The 19705-nt window shown below is 38.6% G+C and overlaps 2 protein-coding genes across 2 annotated transcripts; one reads left to right on the forward strand and one right to left on the reverse strand.

Moving 5' to 3' along the window:
• Positions 1 to 1123: 1123 nt before the first annotated feature.
• On the reverse strand, positions 1124 to 3403 carry LOC135426742 (facilitated trehalose transporter Tret1-2 homolog). Its single transcript, XM_064680007.1, has 5 exons — positions 3252 to 3403; positions 2279 to 3187; positions 1553 to 1838; positions 1306 to 1498; positions 1124 to 1246 (listed from the first exon to the last, which is right to left on the reverse strand). The coding sequence occupies exons 1-4, from the start codon at positions 3291 to 3293 to the stop codon at positions 1365 to 1367; spliced, it is 1371 nt and encodes a 456-aa protein (XP_064536077.1). The 5' UTR covers positions 3294 to 3403; the 3' UTR covers positions 1124 to 1246; positions 1306 to 1364.
• Positions 3404 to 4840: 1437 nt separating this feature from the next.
• Gpdh2 (Glycerol-3-phosphate dehydrogenase 2) lies at positions 4841 to 6439 on the forward strand. The gene is made up of 7 exons (XM_064680051.1): positions 4841 to 5147; positions 5199 to 5405; positions 5466 to 5654; positions 5714 to 5897; positions 5954 to 6107; positions 6174 to 6266; positions 6330 to 6439. Exons 1-7 carry the CDS (start codon positions 4926 to 4928, stop codon positions 6358 to 6360), a joined length of 1080 nt encoding a protein of 359 aa, XP_064536121.1. The 5' UTR covers positions 4841 to 4925; the 3' UTR covers positions 6361 to 6439.
• Positions 6440 to 19705: the final 13266 nt, after the last annotated feature.

The following is a 19705-nucleotide window of genomic DNA, read 5'->3' on the forward strand; positions in this document are numbered from 1 at the left end:
AGCTCACTATGCCTCCCCATGTCAGCTCTCTCATGCCAGCTTAAGAGAGAATCCCTAAAATAGACTAATCTACAACATTAGCTCACTATGCCTCCCCCATTAACGACAACTTAAACTTTTATTTTGAATTACAACAATATATATACCTCATTTATTCTTTCTTCTGTTTTTATACCCTGAACTCATTAAAAATGGGTAAAAAGGTATAATGTATCGATCTAGCAATGTCCGTCCGTCCGTCTGTCCGTCTGTCTGTATGTATGAACGCAAGGATCTTAGAACCTATAAGAGCTAGAGACTTGGAATTTTAGTTGTAGGTCCTCCTAGTGCCCGCGCAGATCGAGTTTGTTTCCGATATTCGATAACTTGCCCCGTTTCCAAGAAATCGATATAAATCGATATCGAAATCCTTTTTTTTTTTTTAGCTGTTTTGGTAAATAATAAGAGCTAGAGTCAGTAGAGTATATACATATATATCAAGTATCTTTCATTTTATAGCTATCACCACCTCCCCGCTACTACCTCACAGCTCTAAATCAAGTAAGCCACAATTTAAATGGAATTGAATTTTTGATAATACACGCATATTCTATAGTACAATAATATGTAGAAAATTTCATCGGTTAAGAAACACAGAAGTTATTAAATAAAACATGTTTTTGCTGGCCTCGAGTTTGGGGCAGCAGGCGCAAATTCCAAGAATTTCTGTATACATGTATACACACATCATTGCAAATGTGATTGTATTGTTTCTGTGCTGCTATTTTAATTTGTTTTTTCTCATTAAGACTCAATTATTATTATTATTAGCAACGCGGCCAGTTGCGAGTTCGCACTCTGCCAAGCGGACTTTTATTTTTTTAAATTTATTTATTACTACAAACGAGCGCGTAGCGCGACCTGCATTTGGTGTTGGAATAAGAGGGTTCAGGGTATCCCCTAGTCGGGAGCTCCTGACTAGATCCTCTTGTTTAATTCTAAACATTCTTTGTAATTTTTAACATTCATTATATCTGCAACCGAATTAGTTGTTTCATACATATTTAGTTATATACTTCATTTCCTTATTTGTTTGTTTCTCTAAGCCAGGTTATAATACAAAAAAAACTAACTTTCTGTATAGTTTCTTAGTTGAAGCTAATTTTATTATTGTCATAAGTCGTGCCAGTTGTATAATTTATAAAATTTATAAATTGATAAAAAAAAATAAGTATATATATTCACTAAGCATATTTTTGTTAAATTCCTAAAAAATAAAGAAAATGTTATATTAAGTGCAGCGGAAATTATAAGGCAAATACATACATGGTTAAGGTTATAGGGATGGAACTGGGAGAATAATTTATTCCTAAGGCATTCTATTTTTAAGCTGTCAGCTCTGCTTCAATTTCTTCAAGCGTTTTGTTTTTCGTTTCAGGCACAAAAAATATAACAAACAGTAAGGCGAGGATGCATACACTACCAAAAACTCCAAATGCACCATGGCTGCCTATTGAATCTGCACAGCAAGTATTAAATTAAAATGATCGCAGGTACGTCATCTCGATGTTACCAATCATATCTTGAAACGTTTTTGTCACTATAAAGGCGCAGGTCCAGTTAAAGCCGACGACAATAGATGCGGCCAGGCCACGAATGCGCGCTGGTAGAATTTCGCCCATCATTAGCCAGGGTATGGGACCAAATCCCACGGAGAAGCCCATCACATAGACTACACAACACATCAGCGGTATCCAGCCGTAGTCTGAAGTTTTCATGCCCTTATACTTACAAAAGAAAAATGCGGCCAGTAAAAAAAGTGTAAGTATCATTGCGACAGCTGAGATGTAAAGCAGTATCTGCATAGAAATTTGTAATTAATAAAAAAAAATGGTTAGTCATCTTTTCGGGTGGACCCGACTAAAAGAGACCCTCAAAACCGCGCTGAGCTTAAAGCTTCCTTCTGTGCCTCTTCGCTTAGCTTCACTGGAAATCTATTCTTGAATTCGCATTTTCAGGGCATAAATATGGCTCCTTAACGTATGTAAATACCAAAAGGATGGCTCTAGTTTTATGCTATTATATGCTACTCAAGAGCTTGGTGCGTACCAAGCATAGGAGGCTTAGCTCGAAACAATTTTGCTCACATGTTCACTCAGATGGACAGATAGACGGATGGACAGACTGGTCGGGTCAGTTCGTCTTCATTTTTAAGTGGTCAGAGATACTTCATTCTGCCTGTTACATTTGTACTGTTCAGGGTTTAAACCACATGAATAAGATTTAAGCCAGTTCCCACCTTTCTGCCCACGCGATCTATAATTAATGTTGCTATCAAAGTGGCCGCAAAGTTTACCAGCCCAACAATAATAGTACTCAGATTGCTGTCAATAGTTGAGCCGGCATCGGTAAAGATTTTGACGGTATAGAATATGACTGCATTGATGCCGCTGAACTGTTGAAACAACATCAGGAAGAGGGATATTAAAATAGGTCTTCTATTCTTTTTGCTGCACAATTCCCGGCAAGTTTCCTTAATGTTTTGTGAATCCTCGCTCTTGGCGGCTGCCATTCCTTGCAACTCAGCATTCACATCCGCATTCTTGCGCCGCAGCCACTGTAGCGATTTCTGGGCCTTTTCTTGTTTGTCACGCGAAAGATACCAACGTGGACTCTCTGGCACAAATAACATTAAAATGAGAAAGGGCAGACAACATCCGGCTCCCACAAAAGCAAGCTGAGACCATGTGATGAATGTGCCAAATGTGTAGACCGCAACCAATCCAAAATTGCCAAGCAACGTGGGCATCAAACCCAGTGTTCCGCGCACCAACGGATGCAGCGCCTCACCCAGATAGACGGGCAATGCTAGTGAGGACACTCCCACGGCTAGGCCGGCTATCAAGCGACCAGTGAGCACAAACCACACCGAAGTGGCGAATCCGATGAGCAGCCAAGCAAGTATAAAGGGCACCGCTGTCAGCAGAATCGTTAACCTTCTGCCCACATACACAATTAGCGGTCCCCCACAAACGCCACCTACTAAGCCAGCAAGAGGCATTATGCCGCCTATCCACGAAGCAGCCTGTTTGGTAACTTCAAAGTCTGTCTTAGATCGATCTTCCATCAAGGGCAGCGCAGGTGAGGTGTACCCGTTCGTAAAGCCAACACAGAAAGAGCACAAGCCAACAGCAATGGCTGCCAAAAACTGATCACATTTGGTAGAATGCTTTAGTTGAAGATCTATTTTAGTCCAAGTGGCATTCGCTTACCTGGGTCAGGCTTATCACAGACATTTGAGAGTCTTCAGCCATTCTTAAAAATTGTAAATTTTGTTAGTAGTAAATAAAAATAAGTTCAAAACGGATTTAATTGTTTTCGACGAATGGCAGCCTACTTTGGGGCAATTTAAGGCCTCGTGAGGATGTTTTCAAGCCCTGAACGCATTGGAAATGGATAAAGAGGATATTACAAAGTATATATTAGTTATTGATCTGCAATACGAGTTGAGTTGGGAAGCTATGTTTCAGATTTTAAATTATGTATTTTCCCTTACTAGGGGACAGAAAGAGGCATTAGGGTGGTTCGAAAAATTATATTTATCTTAAAAGGTCTAACATCTTTAGGTTGGTTGTGATACCTTTAAAAACTATACATTTTTAGATAACTATAATTGCTTTTAAAATATGCTTTTGTTTAATATTTAAGCCGCGGATAGTTTACATACCTATATCTCACTTTGCCTTCAAGCATCGTGTCAGTCAGTCAGCCGGCAGCCACGCCCATTTAACTGCAGCTGCCTCCCACGTAGGCAGCGTCGCCATTGTTTTGCTTGTTCGTTTGGCCTTTGCCTGCGCCAACTCATTAAAAATTCCATTTTCATTTCGCCCATCATCCATTTTGATTTCATAGTCGACTGGTTGTCGTAGGGCAGTGGGGCGTACGTGTGCTATTTGGAGCTGTGGGCCATTGGGATTTTTGGTGGTTTTGAGTGTGTATGCAATTCGTTACGTTCTGCAGCGCCGTCACCGTTGCAGTCGCTGTCGCTGTCGCTGTCGTCGTTGCGTCGCCGTCGTCGTCGCCGTCGCCGTCGCTGTCGGTGTACAATTTCAAAGTGTTTACTTTCTGGCCACATTGATTTCGCTGGAAAAACTTTCACTTTGGCTTTTGGTCTGCAAAATTGTAACTTGCGCAATTAAATATATTTTATTTATTCTGCTGTCATCTTTCCTACCCCCGGCTGCTCATACATTAATGAACACTTGTGCAGTGAACCTTAAACGGGTTCGTAATTAAAAAAAAATAACAATAATGTACATACAAAATGCTGCTTCATATTTAACACGGTAAACATTATTGAATGGATATCCAATGAATTCGCATACACAATAAAATTTGGCCTGAACGGACCAGCGAGCTGGCCACAGTTAATTATTTGCCAGGCAGTTTGGCGAACGTGACGTATGCGTAATTTTTCATCCATCGCATATGCTTATCTGCCGCCTGGCTGGGTGGGTTTGCGAATACATAAAATACATATGCACATGTATGTACGCATGTAATGTGTGCATTCACTGATGAATTATTTGCCCGGCACTCAATCAATAAGTATGCATAGTATGTATGTATGCATGCGTGGCATTTTATGTGCGCCTGGCAGACGGAATCATATACATAAATGAATATATGTAAATATAAATATGCATAAATAAGTAATTTACATTACCCCACTTAAAGCCCACTCGCTGACCGTGAGACCGTGGCTGCTACAGTTGAATCGCAAATTTAACCCAATATTAACCCCCATGCAGAAAAAGGGCATAGGCTGAGGCCAAGTTGGCATAGTTGAATTAATCAACAACTTTATACTGCTCTACTAACTGCTATTGCTCTAGAACTCGTTATATTTCGTTTTTAAAAAAGATAAACACAATTTTTGAGAAGCTATGACTGATCGATTAAACGTGTGCATTATTGGCTCTGGCAACTGGGCCACGACTATTGCACGGAATGTGGGCCTCAATGTGGCCAATTCTCATTTGATGGAGCCCAAGGTAAATATGTACGTATACGAGGAGTACATCGATGGCCGGAAGTTAACAGAGATTATTAATACCACGCATATCAATGTCAAATATATGCCAGACTATGTGCTGCCGCCGAATGTGGTAAGTTATTCGCCAGCTGCTCCTTACTAACAGCTAACCCAACCCATCAAGTTTGCAGTGGATGATGTGGTAACAACAGCACGTGATGCGGACATTCTGATCTTTGCCATACCACCAACATTTGTGAGCAGCTGCTGCAAAACTCTGTTGGGCAAGGTGAAGCCCCTGGCTCATGCAGTCTCGCTTATAAAGGGATTTGAGCGCGGTGACGACGGTCAAATCCTTTTGATATCTCATCTCATAATGCGACAGTTAAAGGTGAGTATAATATTTAGAGTGAGCGAGAGAGAGGATATTTATTAATTTTTTATATTTTAGATACCCTGCTCGGTGCTAGTAGGCTGCAATCTGGCTCATGAGATTTCCAATGGCAATTTTGCAGAGGGCACGATCGGCTGCCGGGATCAGAAATATATGCGCATACTGCAGGATATATTCAAATCGGCTACTTTTCGTGTGGTCGTCACAGATGATGCTGACTGTGTCGAAATCTGTTCCACTCTAAGGGTAAGCATGTTGTCTGGTCCTCATACATAACTGAGCCCATTCGATTTTCCTGCACTTAGAATATTATTGCTTTTGGCGCTGGCTGTGCAGATGGGATGGATTTGAATGAGAACACCAAGGCTGGTATAATAAGACGTGGGTTTCTGGAGATTTTACAATTTGTGGATGTGTTTTATCCAGGCAGTCGCTTGGCCACTTTCTTTGAATCATGCGGCTTGTCGGATCTGGTTACCAGCTGCTACGGTAGACTTTATAATAATTGACATATTCTCTTCGGTATTCATGTCTAATTTTTGTAGCCAATCGCAATCGCAAACTGGCTGAGGCTTTTGTCAAAACCGGACAACCATTAAGCGAACTGGAGCACATTCTCGTTCCAGGACATGAACCGTTGGGTCCCATTACCTCCGAGCTGGTGCATATTATGCTTAAAAAGAAAGGACTTGAAGACAAGTAGGCGGCAGTAGAGTGTAGCAAAAAACAGTTCTTAGCTAATCATATTTATTGTTTTTTTTATAGATTTCCACTTTTCACCACTATTTATCGCATATGCACAGGCGTTTATCCACTTTCTCGCTTGGTGGAAACTCTGCGCTTTGCGCGCGAGGACATGTGAGTACAAATGCAAACTAGCGTTAAGTAATATCTATAAATGTAACCCCCACATTCCTTTAGCTATCATCCCAATCACATTTTCCAGCTGTAAAATTTAAGCTTATCCGATGAAAATTCACGTGTATATTTTTTGTTAATGACAAGCGTCAATAAAACAGAAATTCACTTCATTTGATAGATGATATCCATACAATAGCGGAATTCAGCCCATATTTTAGAGCAATTGCTGGGGATATTCGTACTCTGTATGCAAACTGAGGAACAATGCCAATGAACTGACAAATATGTATGCAACGCTTCCTGGCAAGACTGAATGCATAACTCGGTGCGAGTATTCCAAACAAAAGCCATGTACTACATTTTATTGTTGTGCGTCTTTTCTTTGGGGTTCAAGTATTCCTTGCGGAAAGTGCACTCCATTGAATGCACAGGCGCTCGAAGCACTTGCAGGCAACTCTCTGAGCACGACTGCTGAACTACAACGGAAATCACTTCACTCATAAATGGGTAAAGCAAAATGGTTAAAAGGGGGTGAAGAACGAAAGAAGGAAGAGAAACCACAGTGCTATTGTTTTTCAACTATGTATCGAATAGTTTTTGGTATTGTTTAGGTTGGGTGCTTCAATGGAAATTGTGGGAAATGGGAGCACCAGCTAAGGGCTGTAATCTATGAAAAGGCAGCTGGTGAGGTGCTTGCCTGAGGCTATTCATAGATCTAAATGAATGACCCACATGCTCGGTTAACATAAGTTAAGCTGTTCTTAAATCATCTTTTGGCTAGGGCTTATCCATTTTAATAATTTCATCTAATTCCAGAACTTTGTGCTCAACTGATTTCATAATTCCTCGTCAATGACAATAAATATTATATGAGTCACAGTACAATTGCAAAAAAAATAATTGTAAGAGTTTGGCGTGCGCATTGACTATGCCATTGGAACCAATCGAGCTTGTTTAACTCAATTGTTATTTATTTTGATAAATAATTTATGCAATTTATTTAGATTTTGTGCTACACTTTAACAATATTACATAATACGCGACTTATATTTTCTGCATAATTAAATCAACTGACAAAGGCGCTTAGCGTTGACTTTGCTATGCGTATGGGGATTTTGCAAATGGATTAGTGCATATCGAAAAATTACTCAATTTGATTACATTATCGCAGCCACACGCAACGGCAACAATTATTTTTGTAGTTTGATGACATGTTGCCCTGCCCGTGAACAAGTGGCGTATGCGCGATTTTACATATCAAAAAAATAAATGAGAAAAAAAATTAATCAAAATATATAGTTTAATGTAATGGTTAAAGATTACAAATAGCGCATGTTAAATTTTTATTTGAAATCGAAAAACTGTAAATGTGCAACTAAAAATAATGTTTTATTCGCAATTCGATTTTGCTGTCGTTTGTATTGCTTTATTGTTGGTCTCGTTGCATTTGTTGGCAGTCAACCAAAACGCCGCTTTACGTGATGAGAAAAAAGGGTAGAAATGAAAATGAAAATTCAAAACGAATTTCAAACGTTTAGGCGCCCAACTGGTCTACCCTTCGGTCCGCCTGAACAAACTTGCCAGTTAGGCAAACAAACAATGCTAACAGTAACAGAGATACAAACATATGAAAAGCTATAAAATTTGCATATCAACAGATAGCATGGGGAGACCTGCTAGGTAGGGGCTTTATTTGCGCATTTCTTGCTGCATTTTGGGTAGCATTAAACGCGTCTCTCTCGTTTTTGCTGATAATTACACGGTAAATTTGGCAAATGTGACGGCGAATAGCAAACTAAATGCACACTGGAGCAGAACGCACTACATGTGTGTGTGTGTGTGAGTGGGCGCGGCAAATGTATTTTCGGGTGTGTACACAGATACAAATACAGATACAGATACGAGGCCACCTGCTCTCAAGTATACACACACAAACACATGCTTGCGAAGCACTTCAAAAAATAAATAACAATTTTGTACGTAACACACGTCGTTCTGCTTATGTAAACGTACCTGCCTGTATACGTTGTGTGCGTGTGTGTTGTGTATGTTGGTATTGGTGTTAGTTTGCGTGCGTGAAGTGCGCCTAAAAGTATACTTCATTTCCTGTTTTACACCAGAGCCACCTACTTGGGAAATACTTCATATAGACAACACTACAAATGGGCTTCCGTTCTGCCCATGCTTGTTGATATTTTCATCTGTGCATGTGTGTGTATTTGATTTTCCTTTCCATGAAATTGAACAAATAGCGCCTGTACAGAGAAAATACAAAAAGCGCTGTGCCTTAGAAATATATTCACTTTAGGTAGAAGCAGTTAATGATAGTTAGCAAATACAAATTCTCTTTCGTATTTTCAGATTTTTGGGTTTCCATAACTTTCAGGCTTTGTCCTATATTTTAATTAAGGACCTTAGTTTGCTTTTTCTTTTTTTTTTTTTTGAAATACGTTTTCAGGTTCTTGTTGCTTTTGGATTTAATTCTTTACTTCGTGCCTGTGCTTTTGTGAGCTGAAAAATATTTTGTAACTAAAATTCCCTATTTTAAAGGGAATTGAATTTAATGAATATCCGCAAACTTATTTTATTTTTAGTTTTTCTTTGCGCATCCAACGGGAACTACATTCCCGAGTTGTTTGACCAGTTTTTTAATTGTTTTGTGTCATTTCGCATTTTTCGCATATCAAATGCAAAATGATGCGTTCCTTTGGCTAATGAATTTGTTAAAAGTTTCGGCAGCAAAGGCAACAGGGAAAAGCAAAAGTTTTATGAGAGCTGACCGAGTTTATTGTGGATAAATGTGCACACACACACACATTACGTATGGACACGCACTGGGCGTATAAACTTTTTGACCACTTTTCAACCGAAAAAGTGAAAAACCAACAATCGGGAATACCAAAAACAAGAACTTTTTGCTTTTTGTGGCCAAGTTGGTTTAGTTGGGAGGAGCACAATTGCAGACCTTGTGTCTGGTAATGGGCCATTGTTTGGCAAAGCGTTTAACTATTTACAAGGCCTAATTGACAGCATTAGAAACCAAAAAAATCGACATTCTTCAACGCCCTTGAGTATGCTTTAAAATTTCGTGTGTCGGAGCGCAGCAGAAACATTTGCAAATATTTTATGAGCACTTAACTTGGCCCCATCACACATACCACACACAAACCCACACGCAGAAACTTGCAATAAAAAGTCACATATGAGTTGGAGCAGCATCCTGGGAAGCTATACTCTCCATTGTGGGGGGAAACCTTCAATTGGCTTAGGGGTGGGGGCAACTGGAGAAGCTGCTTTTGTCATGGCAAGTTGTGCGTGCGCCTCGAATGATGAAGTTAAGGATGATGATGATACCGATGACGATGCAGCATGACATGTTTGTGAAATTCGAAACGAAATCAATTTAATAAACTGTCAATAATGCAGCACATTATCGGCAAAATGAGCTGAGCAAGTTAAGCAGCTACACGGTTCACGTCATTGCGTAGTCAAAGTCAATTGAATGAGAGCTGCAAATGAGTCACAGTTGATACACTAAGAAAAAACGCGTTTCAAAATACAATTGAATATTGTATAGCATTTGAATTGCTCTAAAATTGAAAGCTAGGCCTTCGGTGTTTGTTAAATAATAATAGAACAAAGCTTTAAATTACATTCAAACCGGAATTCTTTGCAGTGTAACATTGAAAAGCTGCCAATTGACGCACATTTTGAAAATGATCTGTGAAAATTTGCTGAGCAGCATCTAAGACTTCGAGAACTGCGTCATGGGCAAAACACAATGTTTGCCAGGCTCGAGTAATTTGTGTGGAATAATTTAATAGATGTTTCCAATCATGAAGAGACATGTAAAATATTTTAACATATGATTGACGACTGAAAACACGTCTTGTTTAGTCATACTTAGAATAGAATCTAGCAAAATAATTCAAAAAATAACACACTCTTTTCTTCTTGTTAACCTTTCGCTGCTTATAATTAACGAATGTAAGGCCTTAGGCGTAATCCTAATTAACAAAGCTGTCTTCAGTTGAGCTGCCATTAGGAATTCGTATCAGTCGGATTTTATTATTAGAGCTGACTGTTTAAGCTGTCAGTTCTCTTAGCTGTCATATCACATTTTAGCAAGGGAATGGGAAGCGCCAAGTATGGCCTGCCACACGCTTCATAGGGCCACAGCTTCATTCCCAACAACGTAAAGATATGCTTGCTTTAAAAATTGATAGATTAAAACCAAATGCTATAGCAAAAAAAAAGAGAAAGCTTCATCCCTGGTGCCACGGTAACCAGGAAATATGATGGAGGCTAACATTTTATAAGCCTGCAAATATTTTCATGCCAATGTACTATTATTTCTTATCTTTGGGCCAACGTGATACTCATCCGTTGGGCGGGAGCTGGGCATGCTTCTCGATTCTCTCGTTGCGATTACCATAACTATAAATATCGATTGCTTCGCTGGCAGGCATAGCCCGCGAGTGCTTAAAGCTGCCATCACACACAGCCGCACACAAACTAGACACACGAGTCACGCCCCCAATTGGACATATACACACACATGGGCTCACAAACACGCACGCATACCTCAATGGCTGGCAACTTAAGGCTGTCATTGTTTTCGCCTTCGTCGTTTGCTCTCGTATCTGTGACGCTTTTATGTTTCAGCTATTGCCATTGCTTTTCTACCTGCTTACACTTTTACCTGCCTTATTTTTCTCTTTGACAAATAAATTGACATGCCACATTGCGATAGCGGCAAAAATACACAAAAACAACGAAAGCCAAAATGAAGCAAGCTGGAAAAAAAATGTTTAGTATGTGACAAAAATACTCTACTAATTCATCAAGCATACGACGCATTCAACATTAAACAAACTAAATTCTCGAAGACTTAAATAACAATGATCTTTTTTTTTATAATTTCATTAAATTAAATACATACATAATATAAAATGTACATTAATATTTTTATATAAACTAAATAAATCAGAAATGTGTAAATATCTTTTATGGAACTACTTCTTATAATTTTCACTAAATTGAGTGACTATTTTGGAATACCCCACAAATTGGATAGGATACTAGGATGGATACTATGAGAAAATACAGGCCAAATCGTTATTGTATCGACATCGAGTCGGTTTTGAGGCGACATTTGAAGGTTGCTGCCACTGATGGCACCCATGCGCCTAGCCTGCTATCCGCGGCAGCTCCCGCAGCCCAACAATGAAATGTCAGAGCACGTACAAAAGGAATTCGTTCGTTTTGGCTGCCTTTCATTTTGTTTTTGCCTTCTGCCATCTTTATTTTTGTTTTCTTTTTTTTTTTCCTCTGCTGGCGAAATTGACGTGCGAAGAGAATGGCGACAGCGGCGGCATGAAAGAAATAAATATGCCACAATATGTTAACGACAAGACCCCTCCATCCACCTACCCGACCCAACTGCCAATGCGAAGGTGAAGTACGTGCAAGTTTTACTTTTGGCGTTGCTGGTAAATAAATATTATTTACGCGACACTAAAAAATGGCATTCGATTATTTAGCAAATGGTTTTTGGCCAGCCGAAAGCTGCAAATGTTTAGATAAATGAAGCCGGCCCGTCGAGCGGCGCTGGCTTACCACGAATTATGTGCAATAAATGAAATGCGGCAGCATAAATCATTAGAATAGATAGCTGCCATGGTTCAGTGTCTTATGGTTTGCTGGCGAGCCTCCCGCAATGCCGAAAAGTATGCAATCATTTTTCAATAAGCTGTATTAGCTTGTCAGCTGCCAGATGTAAGCATTTCACACACGCCATGATGTGCGTGGGTTTTGATTTATCATTGCTTAAAATACAACTCAGCGCCAGCATACAAAATATTGTCTCTGCCATTCGAATATGTGACAGTATAATGTCTTTGTATCTTAAAATCAATAGAAACAGCAGCCCACTTTAAGAACCACAAATAAACGGCATTAAATTAGAAGGAGAAAAAACCATTTTTGACAAACAACATGCGGAAATAAATGGGAGTGCGTGCTGATGATTACTTTCGCATTTTGGGGTTTTCCATACGTCAAGTGTTCCGTTTACGTTGCTGCAATTGTGTGCTCCCCAGTGTCTGCCAATAAACCTGGCAATAAGCCTGCTGCATCTCGCCAACTAGCCATAATTACAACTTAATGGTGTTCACATGTAAGCTGTTTCCAGTCGGAGAACCCGTCGGAGGTAATAACTTTATTAATTACGCTCTGGACACGGCCGCCTGGAGTTCAGCACACGCCAGCCCAAATCCCAGGCAACAGCTGGCGGCATCCCGTTTGGGGGCCAATATTAATTTATTCTATTTCCTTCTACGGCCTCAAGTGAATTAGAGGCAGAAAGTGCTTAAGCACTTTTACTTGAGGGTGAACCAAACCTTTCCTACAGTTTAGTTTATTATGTATGCGACAAGAACAATTAAACAAGACCCTGAAAGTTGCCTAATTGTTGTCGGTTTGCTGCACAGCACGGAACTCAAAAGTATCTCAGCTTCTTGGCCATGATGTGGGGAAGTTTTGTCGCGGCTGGAGTGCCGTTTACGAAACAATGTTGGCTTAAAAACTTTTGTTTTAAATCATACCAAAGATAATTTTAAATAATTTTAGGCAATTTTATTTACAAATTTCAAATGCGATGTATAGCTTTAATAATAATTTGCATTTATATTATATATAAATTTAATTTAAATTTAAAATGCAAATACCATTATTAATGTGCAAAAATTGTGAACCAATTTATAACTATTTATGTATGATATGGACTTTATATATAAATTATAATTAATATAATTATTTTATTGGCTGGCTCGTGGTCCGGGCGTATAAAAATAAAAAGTTGAAGTTAGTTTAATTCGTCCCTTCCAATATATTTCGGATGCACATCGGCAAACCGTCTTTTTTTTCAATTAGGATCCTTTAGTTTCGAAAAATACGCAAGAAAAAACACGCAAGCAAATGAATCACGTATATTTGTATTAAATACTACGCCTGAAGCCTAACGCGGACATAAAATAACCGGCTGTTCTTCAGTGGCCGCCTGCTGCTTACATATAACAACTATTTGGCTCAAATTGGTATAAATGATGGGGATAAAGCGTAACGCTGGCAATAAATAAAAGCTCAGCACATAAACAAATATAAATACTTGTACAGACACATGAGAGGGCAGCAGCGAATGAATTTCCCTGGGGGGAAGGCCAACGCAAAAAAGTAGGCAATGATTTTTATTAATTGATAAGCATTTGCAACAAGTTGCCATCCATTTGCGCCTTGTGCTTATTTACAGAACGTGTTCAGCTCAGTTATGTATGTTGCCCATATCCGCCCTCCTCCAACCCATTCCAGCAGTCCACTGCCTAGATTAAGTGATATATACTTTTATATTTGACGGTAGATTCGCATGTGTAACTGATTATCGCAGTGCGATATGAATTCTCTGCCACGAATGGACATTGAAGTAAAGCACACATCAAGAGGAATCAGACATTTTTTTAAAGAATGCAGTCAAAGGGATGCACTATGCGAGATATCATAGAAATTCTTCATATAAAAGCAGACCTACACAAGTAGCTGTCATAAAAAGATCAAAGGGGAGCGCATTTCTACCTTGTGATAGTACAAGTTGGAATGATACAAATATAGCTGTTTTCCCTTTAAAATAAGATTTATTTAAAAATAGAAAACTGGAGCCAAACTTAGACCTTACTCAATTGCATTCTTTCTGTTGTCATTTCTTTTTTTTTGAGAAACACAATAATTTTTTTTTTATTTTGCTATCGATGCTATTTTTTGAGAAACACAATAATTTTTTTTTTATTTTGCTATCGATGCGATTCATAATTATGCCAACTAATTAATTAAATATTCAACTTTAGAACGCAGGGAATCCAAAGAAAAGCCAAGGAGGCACTTTCACAAGTGTTTACGGCTGAATAATTTGAAAAGCTAACTGAGCAAACAGAAAAAATGAAATGCTGCATTCTTCAAAGTTGGTCGATATTCAAAAAAAAAAAAATATGTGCATATAAAAAAATCCAAGAGATGTAAAAAAGTTTTTTTTCAGCAAAAGAAGCAGCACAAAGTTTTCTTTTTCTTGAGCAATAAAACAGCGAACGTCGTATGAGTGCTGCTTGGTCTTGCGTACGGGGAGGGGTGCGGTGGCAGCAAAGAAAAATGTGCACTTGTCAGCGAAAGAAAAGCAAAGAACAGCGCGGAAAGTAAGAAGAAAATGAGTAGGGGCCAAAAGGACTCTGCTGCGCTCTTAGCAAAGCCGAAATCATTAAAAAGCCAACGTAATTGATAAAGGAACATCTGGGTGGGGCGCGACGAGACACAGGGAGAAAGAGAGCAAGAGAGAAAGTAGATTTAGCTGGATAGGGGCACAAGTTTATAGCGATGACATCGTTAAAAGTCTGCCGAGTACTTTGTCGTACTCGCAGCACTTGCACAACACACACAAGTGCTTCAAGACGACCGAATTAGTGGCCACAAATTGGCTGGCAGGGTCTTGAGATTTTGCAATGTATGGTTAAGTTTGCCTCCTTATCTGCTGCCACATCTTCCGCTCTCTCTTTCTCTCTCTCTTTCTCAGTCTCTCTTTCTGGTTTTGCTGTACGTGTTTGGGAGAGTTGTTAAAATGTTTGGCTGCCCCTTTGGCAAAATGCGAAATGCAAATGAAATGCAGCCAAATATTTTTCATCCAAGGCGTTTGAGTTATTTCAGCATTGTACTCAATGGCGTTTGTATTTTTATGGCCATTCCCCCATTCATTCTCTATTCTTAAAACAAGGAGAACTGACCCCAGCAAATCCAACCCAGCATTTAGCCCCCGCCAACCTTTGGCACGGCACTTAAGCCAAACTAACAAAAGTTCGCATTTATTTGACTTCGCTTTGGATAGAGGCGGGAGGAATTGGGGATCACAAGAGAAATGTGCTGTATAAGTCATTTGCATAAGTTTCCCGGCCACAGAGTCTGAGCAGTAAGTAAAGTCAAATTTTTGTTTTCGCAATTGTGCAGAAAAGTGGCGGCCGCATATTAAATCAGAAGAAAACGCGTAGAAAAAAGAAACCAAAAATAAAAAAGTCTGAAAAATAAAATACGTTAAAATTACAAAGTTTTTAGCTGGCACAAAAGTTTTTGTAAAAAATATTTGTGTGCTCAGAGTAAAATGAGTAACGAACTTGTAATATGAGTAGATTGCGTAAGTCAGCTCCAATTTACATATTATACTTAACGTGCAGTCGAAGTTCAATTTAATATCGAAAATAGGCTGTCGTATGGAAAAGTTAAATAACTAAATTAATAGTTATTTATCCACTTATGATATATATGTGTGTGTGTGTGTCTGCTTGTGTGTGTGCCATCTTAAATTGGAGCTGTCAAAATTTAATGTCCACAGTTTAATTCAGCGTCGCTGTGCATCGTTAATCAAAGCGTCTTTAATCTAACGTCAGATTATGTAAATAAACAATTACGAGCATTTATGTGCGCACGCACACAAGAGCAAACAGCTAAACAGATCGACACACACACAAACTCAAACATACATTACATAAAGAGAGTTACATACGGGCACAAATTTTGCGGCTTAAAGTTAATTCATTTCGTAAGTGTTTACATTACCTGGCATTAAAACGGCTAGAGAGGAAGAGAGTTCTCCCATTCTGTTCAGCAAAGATGCCTTTGCTACCTACCCAAATTCGATAAGCAAAACGAGCAGGCACAGTCACACATGCACATAAAATAAACACAGACAGGCATACAGACACACGAGGCATCAACAAAACCGGAAGGAAACGCGTGCGGATTCACTCAAGTGCAAATATTTCAATTTGAAACTGATAAGTCACATTAATGTGTAAATGTATCTAGGCATCCAGTAGATATTTAATATTAGTTCTGAACTGTTTGAGCGCAATTTTAAAGCAACTTTAGCGCAGCAGCAGCTACTTGATGCACTCGTGAGCATCACCAAAATCCTTTTAAAAACTTATTTCTGGCCAACAAATAAGCACGGGCTATGAAATGTGTATCGATTACTTTGTCTAATGCACTTTGCAAAACTCAAACTGAAGCTTCAAGCCCGCAACCGAATCTGCAACTGAAACTGAAACTGTTGCCAAGTGCTTCCCAAGAACTCAACAACTTGCTGCAGGCAGACGGAATTTGCTAAATGGATAGTTGGATACTATATAGCTGCCCTTTTAACATCAAGTGGACGGGGCAATGACAGACTCTGAGATTTAAAACCGTCAGATACTCTTGAAATTGAAATTGACAGTTGACTTAATGGCGAGTCATGCACATGGAAGCTCTGATTAAGGACTGAGCTTCAACTTGTGTATTAGGTTTTCCGTGTAAAAAATTTAATAATAATTGTATTTTCGATATTAAGAAATGGCAATTCGTGCTATTACTTCTTATGGCTGTTGCTTGTAGTCTTACGCTTTTATATTTAAATGCACTGCTTGTCTAGATTTGATACATACAAATTTGGAATCTATATTATGTATACACCATGTGGTACAAGTTTATAAAAAACAAAAATATATGCACTTGTATATAGAATACTAGCGGGTATAACCCGGCCTTGCCCGTGGAACGTGTGTTAAAAATCAACGTTCTCAAAAAGCTTTGAAAGTGATTTTGAAACTTATCGGACGGTAAACAAACAGTTTTCATAGAAACGTTTTCCGCCAATTTACCAATGCTGCGAGTGGAATTTCCCAAATCGCTAAAACACGTATTCATTATATTCTTATGTAGAGCTTTGAAAATAAGTTTGAAGCAAATCGGACACAACTTAAAACTTCGCACAAAAAATCTTTGAGTCGCATTCCACCCGAAAAAGTTTGGATTCTGCGAAAAGTGTGAAACACGTCTCAAATGATTTTTCTTATAGATCTTTGGAAACGAATTTGAACACAAAACGTCACCCACCACATCTTTGACCTCCATTTCTACCAAGGAGGAATGGATTTTCCTAAAAGTGTGAAACACCCCTTAAATGAATTTGAACAAAGATCTTTGAAAATAAGTTTGAGGCCGATCCGATGGTAAGCAAAAAAGTAACATACAAACGTTTTTCGCGATTTTTCCACACTTGCGGGTGGAATTTCCCGATATCTTACCAGTCAGTCAGTCAGTCAGAACAAACAGTTTTATATATAGAGATATATAGGATACATTTTGTTATAGCTTGTATATTTGTTTATTGTCTGTAATTTCTTTTCGTCATTTATTTGCTGTTTCTTTTCTGCCCGAGAATGTTTGCAATGATAATTGTCCTGTGCTGCTGTTATCCCGAGCATTGTCGGCCTTTTGTTTGTTTACAGCTTCGGGCCAATAAACTTTTGTCAGCTGCATGTCTATTGCCTTCTAAATGTCTGTGCATTTGGCCCGTCTGTTGACTGTATCTTCTGCCTTTCGGTCGCCGATGGTTGTCAGTGATTTATTTATATTACGAATTACAATTATGTGCACAGTGCAGCGGCTCATTCAAGCAATCGAATAAATTGCGTTTTATTCGGAGCTTAAAATTAATGAAAAGGATTAGTGCCATGCATATTTAATATTGCATTTATTGCAGCTGCTGGCCTTTAGTTTAAAACAAACAATTGTAATTATCATAAAAAAGAACTGCATTTATTACTTTTTCTGCCTAATTTGGGTCATAGCTATAATTTTTGTTGCAATATAAATATTCAACTCCTGAATATACTATAACTTACTTCTTATTTATCATTGATTTCTAGCAGAACTAATCTAAAGTCTGTTTACTGCCTAGCTGCAGGGGCATTTCCGTGTCTTAACCCAAATGCTGCATATTAAGCCGTCAAGTGCTGAACATGCAAACAATTTTCTCTGCAGTTCGCGTGAGAGAATATGGAAAGCATTTGAGCGCCTGCAGATAAACTGAATTTACATGTTTATCAACACTGTCAGTGCTAAAAGAAACATTTGTGTATAATGTAATTATTAGGAAATAAATATTGGGTAAGTGCTTGGAGCTGCTAAAGACAGAGCCGGATTTACTGATCTACTTTATCTTCTATTTTAAAATTCCATTTATCTCAAGCTTAATATCATAATATCATATCAAGCTTAATACCATAGTCACATTTGCAGATGGCACAGGCATCTTATCAAGAAATGAATGTGTCTATAATAATTTGATAATTTGAAATGTGGGCTAAACGTTAGAATATTGGCATTAATTAAAATAAATGCGCGGTCAATTATTGACGCTCCACAACAGATACAAATACTTAGGGGTGCACTTAAGACAGGCGTTTGACCTTTAGTAAACACATCGCAAGTATCACAGGAGCCCTGAAAAGCAGATAAGGCAAATTTAGTTGGATACTTAACAATAGCAATGCGCTATCTTAAAAAAATAAAGTAATCATTTACAAAACCTGCATAGCTCCCGCCTGGCGTTATGGTATTCAAGTAAATCATTCAGGGTATTCAGGCGCCTTCTAAAGAGGAGTAGAATTGGAAGAGTCATCCAATCGATCTCCCAGATCGGTTTTTGTAATCACCCTACCCTTGTAATTTTTTATGTTAGACAACAGTAGAATAATTAGCATTGTAAATATTCACACATGTTTAATTAAAGATGTTTCCATAATAACAGTAAAATTAAAAAAAGAAGCAAACAGAAATTTAAAAAATAAATGTAAAAAGAACTGACATTCAAAACTCCGTTTAAAAAATACGTTTCTTTTATGAAAAAAACGTTGCATGATAATTGGGCCAGGGCTAGTGGGAAAGAAAACTGGAAAATTGTCAAAAGTGTGAAACGAAAATAAAAAGCACAGAAATCCGCGACTGCGACTGCGATTGTTAACTTAACAACATGCGCCTGAAAACTGTGCAAACATAAACTTTCTTGCATTTCCATGATGTATGTGTGTATTTCTGTGTGTGTGCTTTTGTGTGGGTCGGTGTCACGCTAACCTCAAAATTGCTGCCAACAATTTAACAAGCAGACGTTGTGTGAAAAATATGTCAAACAAGTGGGTAAGGACGGTAAAGTAGACGGCGAGAAGCGGGAATATTCTTTTTAAGGAAAATTGCGTTAACACGCACACACGTGCACACCCACACATGGGCTTACGTCCCCATAGTCGAATTACCAGCATAAAAAGTAGCCAACACACGAACAAACACAAAAATATTCCCGCCACGTTTTGAATTATGCATGTCTGCCATACACACACCATGTCTATCGCTCTCTTTCGCTCAGTGCCTCTTTTTTTCTCTGTCTCCCACTCGTCCGCTCTTTTTATCTTGCTCTCTTTCGCTACGATTGTCACCAAAAACCCCTGCCAGGAGTCAGTAAGAACCCAACGCAAAGAAAGATATGCATATTCGCAAATAAAATGATTTACAAAACGAAGAAAAAC

The sequence above is a fragment of the Drosophila montana genome, unplaced genomic scaffold (assembly GCF_035044405.1).
Source record: "Drosophila montana isolate Dmon_TW-CO22-7 unplaced genomic scaffold, ASM3504440v1 contig_2081_1, whole genome shotgun sequence".
Taxonomy (NCBI): Eukaryota; Metazoa; Arthropoda; class Insecta; order Diptera; family Drosophilidae; genus Drosophila; species Drosophila montana.